Source organism: Anser anser (assembly GCF_964211835.1).
Source record: "Anser anser genome assembly, chromosome: 25".
Taxonomy (NCBI): domain Eukaryota; kingdom Metazoa; phylum Chordata; class Aves; order Anseriformes; family Anatidae; genus Anser; species Anser anser.
The window spans coordinates 6,286,099-6,302,920 of NC_139746.1; the positions used below are offsets into that span (position 1 = coordinate 6,286,099).

At 57.1% G+C, this 16,822-nt stretch overlaps 1 protein-coding gene across 4 annotated transcripts in view; it reads left to right on the top strand.

The window, feature by feature from the left end:
- Positions 1–16,822, top strand: part of NRTN (neurturin) — a 54,569-nt gene that overhangs the window by 27,365 nt on the left and 10,382 nt on the right. Inside the window, exon 12 of one of the 4 annotated variants that reach the window (XM_083810687.1) lies at positions 6,919–7,200. In XM_083810687.1, the coding sequence (XP_083666813.1) occupies positions 6,919–7,200 (282 nt within the window). Of the gene's footprint in view, positions 1–6,918; positions 7,201–8,965; positions 9,538–16,822 lie in introns of those variants that run through there. The other 3 variants (XM_083810688.1, XM_083810685.1, XM_083810686.1) reach the window with 3 other exon arrangements.

Here is a 16,822-nt window from a genome sequence, read left to right on the forward strand (position 1 = left end):
TGTATTTTTATTTTTTGCTATGCATTACGAAGATGAAACAGAGTGCTTTCCTACTGGTGCAGTCACCTTTCCGGGTGCGTTGTTTGTCAGCAGAGAAATGTGTTCTCAAACATGTCACGTCCAGAGGCCTTCCTACAGTCAGCAGCGACGTGTCCTCTGCCAGTGGTGCTGTGGACATTTGTCTGTTCTGGTGATGCCACTGGTCCCTGGCTGCTGACCATGTTCCCGCAGTGGTGGTGATGGCTCCAGCATGGGGGGTTTGGGCCCTGGGGGGCACAGAGCCTGTCCGTGTGTCCTGGGGCAGGGTGCTTGGCTGCGGGGAGTGGGCATCTCTGGTGGTTTTAGCGAATCCACCCTGTTCTACGCTGCTGCCGAGCAAGTGTGCAGCCGGCTCCATCGCTTGGCTTGGGAAGGTGTTGTGGCTCAGCATCATGTTAATGCCTCAGGTGTTTGGAAACCTCTCCTGCTCCATCTGGGTGTACAAAGTCCTTCTTCCCCTGGCTGCTTTGCATCTCTTTGGGCAAAGTCTGTCTACATGCAGTGCAAGGCCCTGCTGTGAGCTAGTGTTTAATTTTAGAGAGTCATAGAAGCATTCAGGTTGGAAAAGACCTCTAAGATCATCCAGTCCGACCTTTAACCTAGTACTGCCAAGTCCACCACTAAACCATGCTACTGAGTTCTACATCTCCACGTTTCTTGAAGACCTCCAGGGATGGTGGCTCAACCACTTCCCTGGGCAGCCTGTTCCAGTGCTGCACAACCCTTCCGGTAACAACATTTCCCCTAATATCCAACCTAAGCCTCCCCTGATGCAACTTGATGCCATTTCCTCTCATCTTACCACTCAGTGCTTGGGAGAAGAGCCCAGTCCCCACCTCTCTACAACCTCCTTTGAGGTAGTTGTAAAGTACAATAAGGTCTCCCCTGAGCCTTCTCTTCTCCAAGCTAAACAACCCCAGCTCATCAGCCGCTCCTCACAAGACTTATTCTCCAGACCCTTCACCCTTTGTTGCTCTTCTTTGGACACACTCCAGCACCTTGATGTCCTTCTTGTAGTGAGGGGCCCTAATATCAAGACAAAAATCAAATAAACACTGACAAAAGCAGCCAACTGATCTGAGTGGTATATTTGCAGACCTGCCAGGCACCTGTAAATTCATGGCCTCCCCATTTCTGTGGCAGGGGATTGTACAGGAGGCGGCCCTGAGGTTATCCCAACCCTCCCCCCTTCAGGGCCAAAATCAAAACTCTGCCAAAATCTCTTCCCCCAGCAAAACTGCAGCAGAGTGTGGCCGTGGCCTTGTGGGCAGGACTGAGCCCTGAGGACCCACAGCGAGTGTGCAGGCAGCTGCTGGGCCTCTTCGTGCAGGCAGGCACCAGCCTGAGCTCCCCAAATTCCCTGCAGGGCTTCTTCTCCTGCCACCACTGGCACCGATCCTGTTGCAGAGCCAATTCTGGTTGGTGGTTTTTGACCGGCAGCCCCCAAGCCCGTGGCTGCAAAGCAGCTGAGGTCAGCTCTGGAAGCTCACCAAGGGCCATCCTGCAGGATGCAGAGCTTCGTGGTGACCTGAGGGGTGCAGGGAGCCCGCCTGTACCTGGGGGGATTTCTTGCAGCGTTGCAGGGGCTTGGGCTCCCCAGGGTGTAGCAATTTGGTAGCTGAGCTGCCGGCATCCTTGCTCTGCCCGGTGGAAGATGAAGTGTGTTGCTGTGGTGCCCAGGCTGCCTGTGCTCATCCAGAGCTGGGCACCTCTGGCTGCCCACAGCTGTTTCACGTCTGGACGCCTGCCTGGGCAGCCTGCTCTAAGGAGCCTGCTTTGGCAGGGGGGGTTGGACCCGATGATCTTTCGAGGTCCCTTCCAACCCCTTCGATTCTGTGATTCTGTGATTCTGTGATTTTGGAAGAGACCTCAGGAAGGCGAGCACTGCTCTGTGTCCCAGAGACTGCTCATAGCATCGCTCCTTCAGCAACAGCATTCATCCCCTTCCCTGCAAGGGAGCGTTCCCAGCCACCCGAAGAATGAATTTCCCTTCCCTGTGAGCAACTGAAGGTGGTTTTGACTGCAGGGCTTAAATCCAGTTTAAAATGCACTAGGACCTGACTGCTGACAGAGAACATCTGGTCTGTGACCTTCGCGCATGAGGAGGTGTGAAACAGCCCTTTGGAGATAGCCGCAGCAGGCAGCAGGCAGGATCCTTCTCGGCGGCTCATTACCGCGCGGCAGCACAGCCCTGGGCACAGCCCCACAGACCTCCAGCCCCTGGGGACGGCTGGGGCCGGAGGAAAGTGGTGGATGTGGGAGAAAGCCCTGTGCTGTGGCTGCACTCCTGCCAGCCTGGTGCTGCCTGCCTGCCCAAGGGGCTCCGGGGACACGATTTACGGCAGCGTGCAGCTTGATCCGGCAATAATCTGACCTGTCACTCCACGAAGGAGATGGATAAGGAAAAAGGCAAAACAGCCGCTCTTCTGCTGCACAGCATGTGCTCAAAGCTCAGCCCGTGCGGGAGGAAAAGGGGCTCATAAAAATATGATTAGTTTTACTCTGCCTCATTTCAAACCAGAGCATGCTCATAATTCACCGTTACAGACAGGGGTTCACAGGCAGAGACCCCACTGATAGATATTTCGGTAACTACTTTCAATTAGGAATTTCTTGGCAGGTTCCCAACTTTGTGTCAAACCCTTCTGGGCTGCGTTTTGGCCGGGTTGGCTTCATATGTGTAATTGAGTCCCTGCTGAGTGGCACAGCAGGAGGAGCTGCCTTGCTCGCGCAGAAGGTGCAGAGCTGTCCGTGACAGCCTGCGAAGGAGGAGCGTTTCACACGCATCTGAGAAAACTGCCTTCTAGCTGAATTTTTCCATTAATATTTATTTATTTATTTATTTATTTATTTTTGACACCACTGGATTTGTTTAAAGGAAAACTGTTTTTCAAGATGTATGCCAAATGAAAGCCAGGATTAATCTGAGATGTCCCTCTCCCATCCCCAGGCTGGGCAGGGACTGGCACTGCCTCCTTCCCTGCCAGCTGGCCCATCCCATGCCTGGCTGGGAGGTGAGGGAGCCGGAGCAAGCCCTCGTCTCAGTTCTGCTTCAGCCGCCGCTGAAAAATTTTAAAGCCTGTTTTATAGCAGGCAGGTCTGGCCTGAGGCCTTCCTGCCTCCCCGGAGTCTTCATGAGAAAGTCATTATTTTGCTGATTTTGTTGACACTTTGTGTAAGAGTTGCCATGGCTCTCGCCCGGCACACCTCTCCTGGCCAGGGAGGGCGCCGGCACCGCTGCTGCCAGCGATGGCCAGGGTGGGGACGCGGCTGCTGCGGGGACCTGCTGGGGTGGAGGCAACCCCGCTGCCCTGGCCCTGCACTGTGGGCGAGAGCATGCCCAGGCTCCTGCCTGATCCTCTTGCTCCAAAAATGCATTTTGCCATTTCTGGAATGGTTCCACATTTTGCCACAAGCCCCTGCTTTTTTTTTTTTCTTTTTTTTTTTTCCTCTGTTACTTTTCCCAGACAGGAGCATGGGTATCCTGAGCATCCCAAAGTTTCAGGGCCCATTAGGACATGGGAGCGATGTCCTCATCTTTGCAGCGTGGTGTGAACCAGGAGCGGGCACAGAGCTGCGCTGCAGCCTCCGGTGAGGCTGGGGTCACTTGGGACGTGGTGGCGAGGGCAGGCAAGGGATGACAAAGGGGGGCCCCATGCTGGGCTTGCTGCCAAGGGAGGACGTTTACTGTGCTTGGAGGGACGGTCCCCCTGGTATGTGCCTGCGCTGCCTGCCATGGAGTGCAGAGGCAGCCCCTAAACTCCCTTCTGCCCCTGGCACTGCTCAGCACCCTCCTTAAGTAATTTTGCAGACTAAACATCCATTTCTGATGAAAAACATCCCACAGAAAGCCCGTGAACAGTCACTGAGCAAAACTGTGGCCTCTCTTAATGATATTTTCTTTGTGGTTTTGGTTTGGAATATCTTCCTCTTAATTGAAGAACGAAACCCCCTCTTGGGTTGAAGTGATTTGCCTTTATCCCTTCATTTTTCTTGCAGCCCTCAGCGCCAGGATCCAGGGCTCCAGGAGGTTTCAGTGGGCAGCAGCAGGGCCGGGTGCTGACCTCCTCACCTGCTGCCGCAGGACCTGCTTCCCTCCCTCCTCCACCTGCACCGCACGTGCTTGGCGCTGCCACGGCCACGTCCTCAGCTCAACCCTCCCCAGGCTGCGTGCAGCCAGGGAGCGATGCCGGCAGCTGCTGGGGCTCTCCACCGCGGGGCCTCGTCCCCTCGCCGCAGCTGGGACACGGGCATGTTCTCCAGGGAAGGTGTTTTCTCCAGCACGATACGTAACAGCCAGCCTAAGGCACGCTCCCTCCGAGGACCGTTCCAGCTCCTTCCAGGGTGGTTGTATTTTATCTGTGGAGCTCTGTAAGGATTTTGTTCCGTCATCCAGGAATTTTTATGACTCCTTTGTGTGTATATAATGTGATTGCCCTGGAACAGAGAGAAATTAATCATTGTTCCTTTGTTAGTTTTCAGGAATTTTTAATGTCTATGTTTTTGTTCATCTGTCATGTCCAAATGTGGGGTCCATGAGCTATTTGACATTGAAAATGACTTAATTGCTTAGATTTTCCCCCTCAGTGTTTACGGACACTTGTTCATGGTAGATTTTGAGTGTGACATTATGTACCATGTACTTTCCGGCTGTTCCCAATTTTTTACTCCATTCCAGTGGTTCACAGCATCTCCTCTCCCTCCAGCCCTCAAGCCTGAACTTGGTAATCTCCTGGAGGGCTGGTGGGCAAGTGAGGCTGTGAGAGGGAGCCCAGGGGAACAGTAACCTGAGGTGGGAACCCAGAGATTCTCATGGTTCTGCAGAGATGTCTGCACAGGGAAGATGTCTGAGACATCATTGCGCATGGTACCTGGCACCAGGGCTCTGGCCAGGGCTGCAGCTGACACCGCTGGGTTGCACACTGCGTGCATCAGGCTCTGTCATGTGGAGCAGGGAGGAAGCAAGAGCCCGGCATGCTGCTGCTCAGAGCCATCCCAGTTTCCTCACCAGCTCCTGGCGCTGGACAGGCTCAGTGTGCCCGGGCTGGGGAGCATCACACGGAGGAGGTGAGCACACAAGTGGAGCCTGGATGTGCCTCCCCAGAGACCGCACGAGGCCAGGGCGCATCCCAATTGCTCATATCTGGAGTGGCAGCAGCTCATACAAGCCTCCAGCCTTGGCAGGGCACCGCTCCTGGCCTCCCCACCTCCAGCATGAGCAACCACATGGGGTCACGCTGCCAGGAGCATCCTGGGGCTGCACAGGGAAGGTGCACAACATGGGGCAGATGCAGCCCTTGGGGCACTGGGTTGTGCATATTTGCTTGGGTGGCTGCACATGGGCTGCTTTCCCTGCCAGCCCCGCATCTCTGCGGGGCCAGCGTGCCTGTTGGGCTCCACTGTGCAGCCTTTCCAGGCTCCTTGTGCAAACGGCAACCAGGAAGCACTCGAGGAGCAGAGGGAACTCTCCGGGCTCTGCTCCCAGATTGCTGTTATCCTGCAAGGCATGAGCTTGGGGCCAGTTTAAACCCAACTGGATCAAGGATAGCTTGACTGGTCAAGAGGAGGCAGTCAAGCCAAATAGCAGCAGCTCCCAAACCTCCTCCTAAAGCCAGAGCCCACTAGGTTACTCTCTGGACTTCTGGCTCTTTAGATAGAAGGGGCTGCTGCCAGCCCTGCCAGACACAGCCTGCAAAGGACAAGGTGTGGGGACGGGCACTCACTGGCTGCAGAACTGACCAGCCTGACATTTGGGCTCTTTGCAAACTCCCCAGGGTAGATGGAAACTACGTATCACTAAACATACTACACACGTCATTAGGAAAATTTTAGTTAAAATAAAAGATGCAAATTGTCCCAGGCTGTGTTTCCTGATCACTCAGCAAAGCCTTTGCAACGTCATGTGCTTTTGCTGTGGCTCTGTAATGTCTTCGACGCTTTCTTGGGCACGTTTACTCCTGCTCCATTGAGGCTGTTTTGCATTAAGTTGTTTGTTTAGCAGCTACTGGGGTTTTGGCAGGACAGCTGTTGCCTTCTGCTGGTTGCAGACCATGAGGGTGCCGTGCGATGCTGCTTGCAGAGCAGCTGGCCGCGTCAAGGTGGAGCCTCCTCATTTCGGAGAGAAGAACAACACTTATGTCCAGACCTGCAAGGCTCCCAGGGGTCTGCATGGCGTGGCCAGTGTGGCAGGGCTGGGGGTGCCAGCCGGGCAGCATCACCGGCCCAACAGCACCCATCACCACCACTCGTCCCAGCGCCCTGGGGACCCATGGTGACCGTGGGCCAGGCTCCGCAGACCACTCTGGGGAGGTCACCCAGATCCCAGACCCCCAGTGAAACCCTCTGGACCCAGCGTGTACTAAAGAAAACAGTCCCAGCATATTAATACTTGCAAAAACAAATAGGAGGAAGACAGGAGAAGGAATGAGCCAGCCATTAGGGGAGTGCTAAGTTTCTCCCCTCTAGACCTCCGATCCCTGCATTTCCTATGGACATTTCCTCCCAGAGCACCTCATGCCAAGAGCAGTTCTGGCAAATATCTTCATCTGTGCCTGGGCGGGTCTGCCCCAGCATGGTTTGCTTTTGAAGGGCACATATGCCCCTCCCAAAGCCAGATTTGGCTCTTTTTTTTTTTTTTTTTTTTTTAATCTCTTCTGCATCTCCGGCACGCACATCACAATGCAACATCCTGATTTCCATCAGGGCAAAGCTCTGCTTGGATGGGAGAGCACAGAGAGGAGCCACGGCCACAGGAGATGCTGCTGGAGCCAGCTACACATGCCTCCTGGGGGCTTTCAAGGATTCTCCTTGCTGTTCCTCAACACGTCTCTTTATTTTTTATTTTTTTATTATTTTTCTCCAAATTTTGTTTAATTCTAGGAAAGGCCAGCAACTGATTTCAGGTGGATCCTGAGCCCAACAAGTGAAATGAGACTAAACCGGCAGCTGGAAGCAGTCAGCCTCGGTGAGCGTGCCGGCGAGGCAGACAAGACGCATGTCGGCACGGCGTTCCTCCATGCTGGGAAGAGGACTCAATGCATGCACCCTGCGCCCACCCTGCCCGCCCCTGGGATCACTCGTGGTACCGGGCAGCACAAGACGCCGGGCATCCCTCATCCCAAGCCCATGGTAATGCTCTGCTGGAGTTTCCAGCTGGGCTGGGTGAGTATTTTGGGGATTGCAGGGTGGTGACAGTCAGAAGGGACACCTGGGGGTGTCTGAGCAAAGGGTGACATTTAGCTTGGCTGTAATCTGTCCCCCAAAGCAAGCAGGTCTCCCTTGGCCCTGTGGCTGCCAAGTTACCACCCCACATGCAAGTTAATTAGCTCTGCTCTTTGTTTTCTTCCCAGTGCTTTTCCACAAATATCTGTATAAACAGGATTTCTCTTTCTCACTTATGAAAATGGAAGTGTTCTGTGCTGCGTCCTTGTTTGTTTGTTTGTTCCGTGCGACATGCAATGGTTTCCAGGAAAGCTGGAACCCTCCCAGCCCGCAGCCAGGTGCTAGGGGTGCCCCAGCTGGGAGCGCGGGCGCACGTGCCTGCCCCCCCGGCACCCGCGGCACTCACGGCCTGCCCCAGCCTGTGCCCTCCGCGTTGCACAACGGCCAACGGAAAACACGGATCGCGTTTCTTCCCAAACCTGCCAGAAAACAAACACAAAGACACTTTTGGGGGGCTGGAGGAAGGGAGCGTGTAAGCAAAGCATTTCTGTACGATGGAAAAAGTCATTAAGCTGAGTGGCTTTGTGGCAATGCCTATTTGTACACACTGCTGGTTTCCCACATCGGAAAGCTTTGCCTGGCTCTAAATCTGGTGCTGTGGCGTGCACTGGATTTTGCAGAGAGGCTCCAGCAAAAGCACAGAGAGGTGGGGTCTGCTGGTACCCACCAACTGGCTGTTAACTCTGGAGAGTAATGGTGTCAGGGCAAACAGCAGCAAGCACTCTCTTTTTCTAACCGAGCCCATGAGAAGGAGAAGCAATGGTGCTTTCTGCTTTTTTTTTTTTTTTTTCTTTTTTACCCAAACTGTCTTTGTGGGGTCATCACACAGGAGACTGCCATTACCTGTGTGGCGACAGGGGAGGAACAGGGATGCTTAAACCAATCCTGCGGGCGCTGGGGTGAGAGGACATGGGGATGAATGCAGCTGGGGAAGTGTTTGTCCCAGTAGGAGACAGCTGAAAAGTGACAGAGATGGGAATGGGGTGTCCCTGGCTCTTCTGAGACATCCCCACTAAGGCCACCCTGACCCTGAGGCATGCAGGCTTCAGCTGTGGGTGCTGCCAGGGGCTCCGTTCCCCCCAAATAGGGCTACAATGGGACAGCTGCAGCCCCTCTGGTCTTGGCCAGGCTGAGGGACTGCAGCACATCAAGCAGCCGGAGTCCTGGATTTGCCCTAAATTAAAAGTTGTTTCTTGTAGGATTTAAATTCCTTGACATTGCTCTTTGTATTACTGACCTGGATTTATTTATTATTAGAAATAACTTCTCCCAAATTGCCATATTAGAGCATCGCTACAGCTGGGGCCAGGAGCTCGTAGCTTAGATATTTGTCACCCTGCTCTTTCACTGTCCCCAAGCCTGGCTGAGTGCTGCGTGTATTAGAGGCTGGGGGGGGTGGGGGGGGGCTTGTCACCAGGCTGCTCTGAACTCTTTCTTTCTCTCCTGCAAAGCTGCAAAAGAAAAGGAACCTTTGGGATTAGATAAAATGGTGTGACATGAAAACCAAACGTGTTGCACGTGAAGGGTGTTAGTTTGTGACCCGCAAGCAGCAATTTAGTAAACATTTTGGGGGGAAAGCGCTGCAAAGGCGGGGGGGCGGGGGGGATTAGCTTCGGACGGCACGCTGAAATCTCCCCACCAGTACCTCCAGCAGGTGAAGAATCCCGAGGGCTGCGGGGGGCGGGGGGGGCTCAGCCGGCTCCGGGACTCATCGGGAACTGCTCCGTGCCGGGGCTGCGGGTACCGGCGGGGGGGATGCTCGGAGCCCCGCGGTCCGGGCACCCGGTGCGGGGCGGCCCCGAGGATGCGGGGGGAGCAACGGGGGGAGGAAAAGAAACCGGTGCCTCCTGCCCGGGGGGGTGGAGGTGGGGGGGGGGGAGCGTGAGGCTGCGGGCGGCACCGCCACCGGGATCGGCCCCGCAGCGCAGCCCGGGACTGGGCGGAGGCGGGCCCGGGCGGGGCGCAGGAGCCGGCCCGTTCCAAACCCGCCCCCCGCCGCGGGGAGGAGGCGGTGGCCGAGTTTCCCCCCCCGTCGGCCCCCCTCCTCCCGTGCCGTGCCGAGCCGAGCCGTGCTGTGCTCCAGCCGTGCCGTGCCAGAGCCGAGCCGTGCCAGAGCTGAACCGAGCCAGAGCGAGCCGTGCCGGTCTGAACCCAAGCGTGCCGAGCCGTGCCGTGCCGTGCCGTGCCGAGCCTTCTCATGGCGGCCCCCGGTCCCACGCGTGTCCCGGTCCCGGCACGGAGCCGCCGCTGAGCGCTGCGCTCCGGCTCGGCGTCCAGGTAAGCCCCGCGACGGGGACAGAGCACCTGTTCCGAGCCTGGCACGGATCCTGCCCACGGCCGAAGGGGCTCCTCCGGGGACCTCAGGCGAGCCCCAGGACCCTGCGCCACGGAGGTGCTGAGCCCCGGTCCTGGGAACCCCCACCGGACCCCGGTGGGACCGGGCCGGGGGCCACAGCCCCTCGCCCCGGGGGGGAGCAGCCCGAAAAACGGGGCTGGCCCCAGCCACCCACCTCCCGCTCGGTGCCGGGGCGGCCTTCGGGGCTGCTGAGGGAGTTTGCTTCATACTTGGAGACCGTCCCGCTGCGCAGAAACGCAAACACGGCGAGGACGGCTCAGGGTGCAGTTTGTTCACATGGGGGGGTGGGGTGGGGGGGGGGAAATGTGTCCTGTCTAAATATTAGTTTAAGAAACGGAAGGCTCTGTGGCCGGTCTGCCTGCATCTGCAACCCCGTCACCTTCTCCCAGCTCTAGCTGCCAGCGTTCAGCCGCCTCTGAGCTGCGGTTTCTGCATCCAGAGCTTAGCAGGGGCTAGGAGGCGAATTTCACCCCAGCATCGAGGGAGGGAATTTCCCGCTCTTGCTGTGGTCTGTACGAAGGCTTTAAAAAAACAACCTAGACCTCAGATGTCTTTATTGCACATATATGGTAGCTTGTAGCCAGCACTGATTTAAATCCTAGCATTGCTTGGGGAGCCAATCCACAATTCGGCGCTGGGTCGAGGGCATGCTTTATTGCAGTGGGAGGAATGGCTGATGGCTGTCAAAAGTGATGTGTGGGTCCCAGCCACGCACTGAAGTCCTGGTTCTGAAGCCAGGATCACCTGTGGATCCCAAATTCAGACTCCCACATTCGTGTGTGCTCCTGGCTTTAAGAGTAGGAGCGGCTGAGATGCTGCAAGATGCAGAGCAGAGCAACCAGGTGGAGAAGCCGGGGGGGGTGGGGGGTCTGCACAAGATTTTAGGAGGCTTGAGCACTTGCCTTTTTTTTTTTGTTTGTTTTTTTAAGCTGCCGCTTGTAACTGGGCCTCAGGTTCTGCCCCAGAGCCTCCTGCTGCAGCACTGTCCCCAGCTGTGAAGCAGAGCTGGCGATGCTGTGCGGGAGCCTTGCTCTGGGATGTGGCGGTTCCTGGCGCGAGCGTCCTTGGGGGCATCACCGGACACCTACCCGCTAGCCAGGGTGGGCTGCAGGCCGTCCTATGCCTCCACCAGCAGGTCCAGTGCTGGGCTGTGGGGAAAAGAGACTTTTTTTGTTTCTACATCTCATGTTTTTTTAATAGCACTGGATCTTGCAGTGCTAGCTCAGTCCTGGTCCAGCTCCTGCCTTGCCTGCAGGGAGGAGCAAAGGAGGTGCAGTGTACCCCTGGGGGACACTGTGCCGTATCCCCCTAGCTGTGCAGTGAGCCACAGCTGCAGCCGCTTGGAGCAGGATTTGTCATGCAGAGGAGGCACTCGCTGTGCTGGGGCCGGGCTCCTCTTGGGCTGTGGGGCTGCAGAATTTGGTAGGGTGAGGAGAGAACCCAGCACCCTTGTGGCATCCAGCCCCTGAGCCGTAAGCCAGAGGACCTGGCCCAGCTTTGCTGCGACACAGCCGGGGACAGGCAGGCTGGCGCTGCTCCAGCATCCCGGCTGCGGTACCTGGGATGTGGGCACCCCTGGGTGCTCAGCGGTGCTGGGCGCGGAGCAGGGCTGGCAGCAGCTGCACTGGGTGCCCTCCCACGGTGCAGACGTGAATCACAGCTCAGTGCTCTCCCTGCTTGCCTGGTAAAACCCCGCTCCCAGGGCTGTGCTGTGCTGCTACAACTCTGTCAGGCTTGGTTCTCCGGAGTGTGCTTTTAAGGTTGACTTCCAGCCCTGGGGAGGCTGCGAGGGAGGATCTAAGATTTGCAATATCCACTTTCTGAGGCCAATGTACCTTGTATGTAGCCTGAAGTGAAGCCCAGCTGGTAGTGTGGCCAGAGTAGGCATCACCTTGACTGTCCCCAGCGCCACATGCCATGCACATGCCTGGCGTGGTGGCATTAAGCACATGAGGCAGGCAGCTTCCTATCCAGGAGGTCCCCATCCTGTGACGTGCCCATGCAGGGGTGGGTTTGGGGTCACGAAGACCTGGCAGCTGCCTGGTGATGCCAGCCTCCCCCTCCAGAGCAGCCTGTGGTACCCAGTGGGGCCAAATCTTGACTGAGTGGGAGATGCCGGGAGGGGGAAGGACGGGCCAGGCACGCAGTGCCCGTTGCGGGAGGTGCAGTCGGGCAGCTCAGGACTGGTGTGTTTTACCACTGTGTTTTTTCCCCTGGTGCCGCAGGCATTTTCATTGCTGGTCTAAGCTAAAGCACATGTGCACAGTCCTGCTGGCAGGAACCGACCCTTTGCAAAGCCCAACAGGGGCAGCAGCACATGGTCCTGCTCTGGCAGCTCTCAGGGCCCAGCTTGCTTGGGCTGGTGGCAAGGATCTCTCCCCGCACCCCCCACCCCCCCAGCCATGCCCGGGGTCCCTCAGCACCCCCAAAAGTTGCTGCAGCGATGCAGGCCCGGGGTCTGGGCGAGGGGTCTACTCCAGCCCCACTGTTCGCTGGTCAGACCGGAGGAATCCCCCCCACCTCAGCTTTTTCTGTGATTTGGCCAGTTTGGAATGGTCTTTTCCCACTGAGCCTGGAGGAGGGGAAGAGAAAACCCAAACTTGCTCCTGCTGGTTGTGCTGGGACGCTCTTGTAGGAAGGAGCATCCCCAGCACGGGGAACGAGCCAGCCCCTCCACCACTGCCTGGGGAAGGGAAATGCCACAAGCAGTTTCACTCCCCTTGCTTCTTTGTCACGAAACCCGAAACAGGCTCACTTTGTAACTTAGCATCCAAAGAGCTAAATTGAAACAATCATTTGCCACCGCGTTGTTCTCAAATGATGACAAAAAGCATTTCCTTCTGCAGCTGTTCAAAGGCCACGTTGCCAGCATGTCCGTCCCCTAATAAGAAATGTCAGTCACATCCCTGCTGGTTTTTGTGAAACGTTTTGATTTGGATGGAACCACATTTTTCCAGCAGAATAGGTTTCCTTTGAACATTATCCAGGCCGAGTGTGCAGGCACCAGGCTGCGGGGAGGTGGCAGCGCAGCCCTGCCTGGCCTCACTGGGGACGCAGTGCTGCCAGGGGCCGTATCCTGGCACAGCCCCGGTGCAGCAGCAGCAGCCTAGGGCAGCAGCTGCGTTTCGCTCTGTTTCAGCAGCTCTTTGTGGCACCAGGACCTGGCTGCACAGTGCTCGGATCGCAACCGTGAGCTCTCCTGGGAGATGCCTGGTGCTGAGCAAGGACATTGCCCACAAGTGCAGTTTGCCATAACAGGACTCCGGGCTCCAGAGAGCCCTCGAGTTCACCTTAGTGGGGTTTTCAGGCAGCGTTGGAGGGCTGAGGAGGTCTGCAAGCCCATCCCATGTCCTTCTCAAGGAAGAAAATGTGTCCCGGAAGGAACTGAGCAAAGCCAATTCTCAAAGCCTATTTAAAGCAAGCAAACAGTCCATGGGATTTTGGGGATGGGCTGAGCAAGCAGCCAGCCCCAGAGCTTCCAGGGCTGAGGAGGGCTGACAGCCCAGCGCCCCTGCTCACTCCAGGCCCTGGCAGTTCAGTTTGGGCACCAGTAAACGCACGTTGGTTGTGTCCTGGGGCCGAGAGCCACTCCTGCCGATCTCTGGGGCTTGCTCACAGCAGCAGAGCTGTCTGCAAAAGCACCGAGTGCTCAAATCAGTGACCAGGCAACAGCATGGCTTTTGGTGGCTTCTTTGCTTTTAATGATGTTGTTGTTGGCTGTGGCCAGACGGGGCTGGCGGGGAGCACGTGGTGTATTTATTGCTGGCGGTTGTTGCTCCCTGAACCTCCCCTGTAAAGCACCCGGGCTGTTGGACTTGGTGAAGGTGGGTGGTGGTCGAGCGGCTGCGCTGTTCCTGGCACCCAGGGGTGGGGCAGAGCCCCAGTCCTGCCCTTCAGCCCTCCTGGCCCCAGCAGGAGCATCTGTCTGAGCCCCCACATCCCCACAACCCCATCCCAGTGGCACCATGGTCCCCGAGTGGTGGCAGCATTGTGAGGAGCAGCCAGGGGATGCTCCCAGCAAGGCACCATGGGGACATTTCGTGTTTCCCTGGGGCTTTCCCTCTCTGCTGCCCTCTCCAGGGTGAACAAAGAGGCAAATGGCATGCCCCCATGCAAGGCAGGGGACCAGTGCTGGTGCCACGGAGACAAACCGCAGCACCTTTAGTCCTCTGATCAGGCGCTCTGTCCCGCCCAGGGCCACCAGCCCCTGTCCCTGAGGAAAGGCTCACTTCCGATTTAATAGGGCAGCTGCTGTCTTCGTTAAGTGGTGCTGGCTTATTAAGAGTGCATTTTTGAGGCTTAGCAGCTCCACAGAGCCATCTGGGAGGGACGGTGCCAGCAGCGGAGCCGCCGCATGTGGCTGAAGGAGGCAAGAGTCCGCCGCCAGCTCTGCTGAGCCACACTGGATGCAAGTGCCACGGTCCCAAGCCCCAGCAGGGGATGATGCTCCTGTTCAGTGCCCACCCACATCTGGGGAGGCAGCCTGGGGGGGCTGCAAGGAGCCAGTCAGGATCTGGGTGGCATGAGCCTGCTGAGCAAGGAGCCAGCGTTATGGGGCAGTGGCGGCCGGGACCCCATGGGATGCTGGCAGTGCCATGCCCCTGGAAGAGCATCACTCGGGGTGCGAGCTCCCCAGCCTGGGGCTTGCAGGGGATGGGGTCTGGCTCCCACCCTTCTCCAGGAATGGATCAGGGACAGATGATCTTGTCCACGGGGCTGGCGGCTTGGCCGTGCCTGCCAGCTCTGCTCCCGCAGGCAGCGCAAAGGAGATGTGCAGCAATCCCTCTTCCTGCTGGGGCTCTTCCTCCAACCGCCATGCCGTTATCTTCCAGCAGCGCTTTCTTTAATTTCCTATTGCCACGGGCAGTGCCGGCAGCCCCGCCGCGACATCTGCCCCTTTGCAACGTCCCGCACGGTGAGGGCTGGAGCAGGGCTGCCCAGGCCGCAGATAGGTACGGGGAAGGTGAGGGGGGTCTGGAGGTTGGCATGGGCCACAGCCAGGGAAATTGGGGTTGTGCTCAGCGTTGCAAGGCAGGTGGGAGGTCGAGGGGGGGGGACAAGCTGTTGGGGAAGGACTGATGGCCATTGCCCTCCTTGTCCTGCTGAGGCCATGCTCCTGCCTCTGCTGGTACCGATCCCGAGCAGCAGGAGACACAGCCAGGCAGGACAGACTGGAGTGTCACCATCCTGGGACCTCCGGGGCTTGGTGGCGGGGCTCAGAGAGTGAAGCACTGCGCTTCTGGAATCTGCGTGGCTCCTCCTAGCCCACACGGGAAGCCCTGGACCAGGAGGACGTCGGGCAGGTCGCGGGGATGCGGCTGACTGCTGCAGGCGGCACTGCCGTGGTGTGGTGCGGCCGCATCGGCGTCTGAGCATGCAAAGGTCCAGGCGGCTGTGACGTGCTGCGCCGCGCAGCCCCACCGCTATTTACCCTGCTCCTGTCGTCTGCAGCCCTCTTCATCCCAGCATCTCCCGACTTTGAACCTCCTCCAAACCAACCTTTCGGGGTTGCCGAAATTTCCGTTCCCAGCGTGCCGCTGTTGCCGTCTCGGGAGGAATTCCTCATTTGTTAGCTCTGGAGCAGCGCTAAGTGCTTCAATATGTCGGCAGCTGCTGCTGGAGTCGGACAGTAAATGCTAATGTGATATTAGGCTATGCACCGTCCAAAACCCACTGGAAGGGTTTAGTGCAAATTGGATTTACAAACCTCTATCGGGTCTCCCTGCCCTCAGCAAAGCATTGTAATCCCTGGTGGGCACCTTGACAAGCCTGATCCTTCTGGGCAGAAACAACAGATATCAGGAAAAGGGCAGCGGAGATGGAGGGATTCCCCAGTGCCAGGCTTGAAGTGGCATCACGAGTGCCTGCGGTCTTGCTTTCGCCACCCTGTTTGTCAAGGTGGTGGGAAATAATACGTGGTGTCCCTCAAGGGCCGTCATGCTCCAAGGGCATTTTTGCAGTGGGGAAACTGAGGCATGGTGCAGCAAGGCCACCCGCCATGTACCATGACGCTGGCTGGGGCTGCAAAGAAGGAAAACTCTGCCAAGTGGAGAAGACAAGAGCGGCCACAGATGACGTTCCCCTGGCATCCCACTGCCCCTGTGCTGCTGTGCCCGCCTGGTCCCACTGTGGCTTCCCCTGGCTGGGGCAGGAGGAGGCTCTGCCCTGTCAGGGGCCAGGTGCCATAGCAGTGTGTAGATACCAGCAGTGTCGAAATTGGCCCAGAGGAGAGCACATCTGGGGCCCGGGCTCAGTCCCTCTGCCAAAATTTAAGCTTTTAACCCTATTTCCTGAGGCACTGGGATTGTTCAAACAAGCCACAGTAATTAGTTTCCTTCAAAAAACCACCCCTTTCTGGCATCACATGGTTATTTAGTGTCAGAGGGTGGCTCGTCACTCCAAAAAAACTGTCATTTGGATCAGGTTTTCGCAGGAGTGGGACATTTGGGGCTGCAGAAGTTCTGCTGGGCAATGCAGGAGGCTGTGGTGGGTGCTCAGACCGGGCTCGTGGCAGCGCTGTTTGCCAGCACCCTTGAGTGCCTGTGCACTCTTGCTGGTGTTTTTTTGGCTCGAGTTATCACTGATTTCCTGCAGGGCTACAGGAACCATCCTGGGTTTGCTGCAGGGAAAGATTCTGGGGAGAATTCTCCTGAGATTGACAGGAAGGATTTCACACCGTATTTTTTATTTTCTCCGCCCACTAGCAAACAGTCATTTCTGTGTTGTTGTTGATTTTGTTTGTTTGTTATCTCAGCATTTTGTTTTGCAGTCTCTGTTTATTCCCACCTTTCTCCCTGCCAGAGGAGCGATTTCACGTTGTCACAAGCTCCCTGCTCTGGCTGACACTGAGCGATACAATCAGGAAGCATTTTCCTGTAATTTTATCTCTAATTACCCATCTCTTATCACAAAGGGCGGTTTCTGCTGCTGCTTGGAACTGACTGACTCAGCTTATAAAGGTTATAAAACGCTTTAAAGGAGTCACCCCCTTGGCAGAGGTGCCAAGCGATGGGGACATCAGCAGGGACATTGCCAGGTGGTGGGGATGATGGCAGCTGAGGTTTGCTCTGTCCCCATCAGTGCCGCAGGCTCCTGGGCTGAGGCCAAGAGAATGGGGCTGTGGTGGGGCCGTGGCGTGTCCTGTGGCTGCCAGCTCCATGGCTGGGTGACATGGCACCCTGGGTGGGGAGGTGGCAGCAAGGTGGC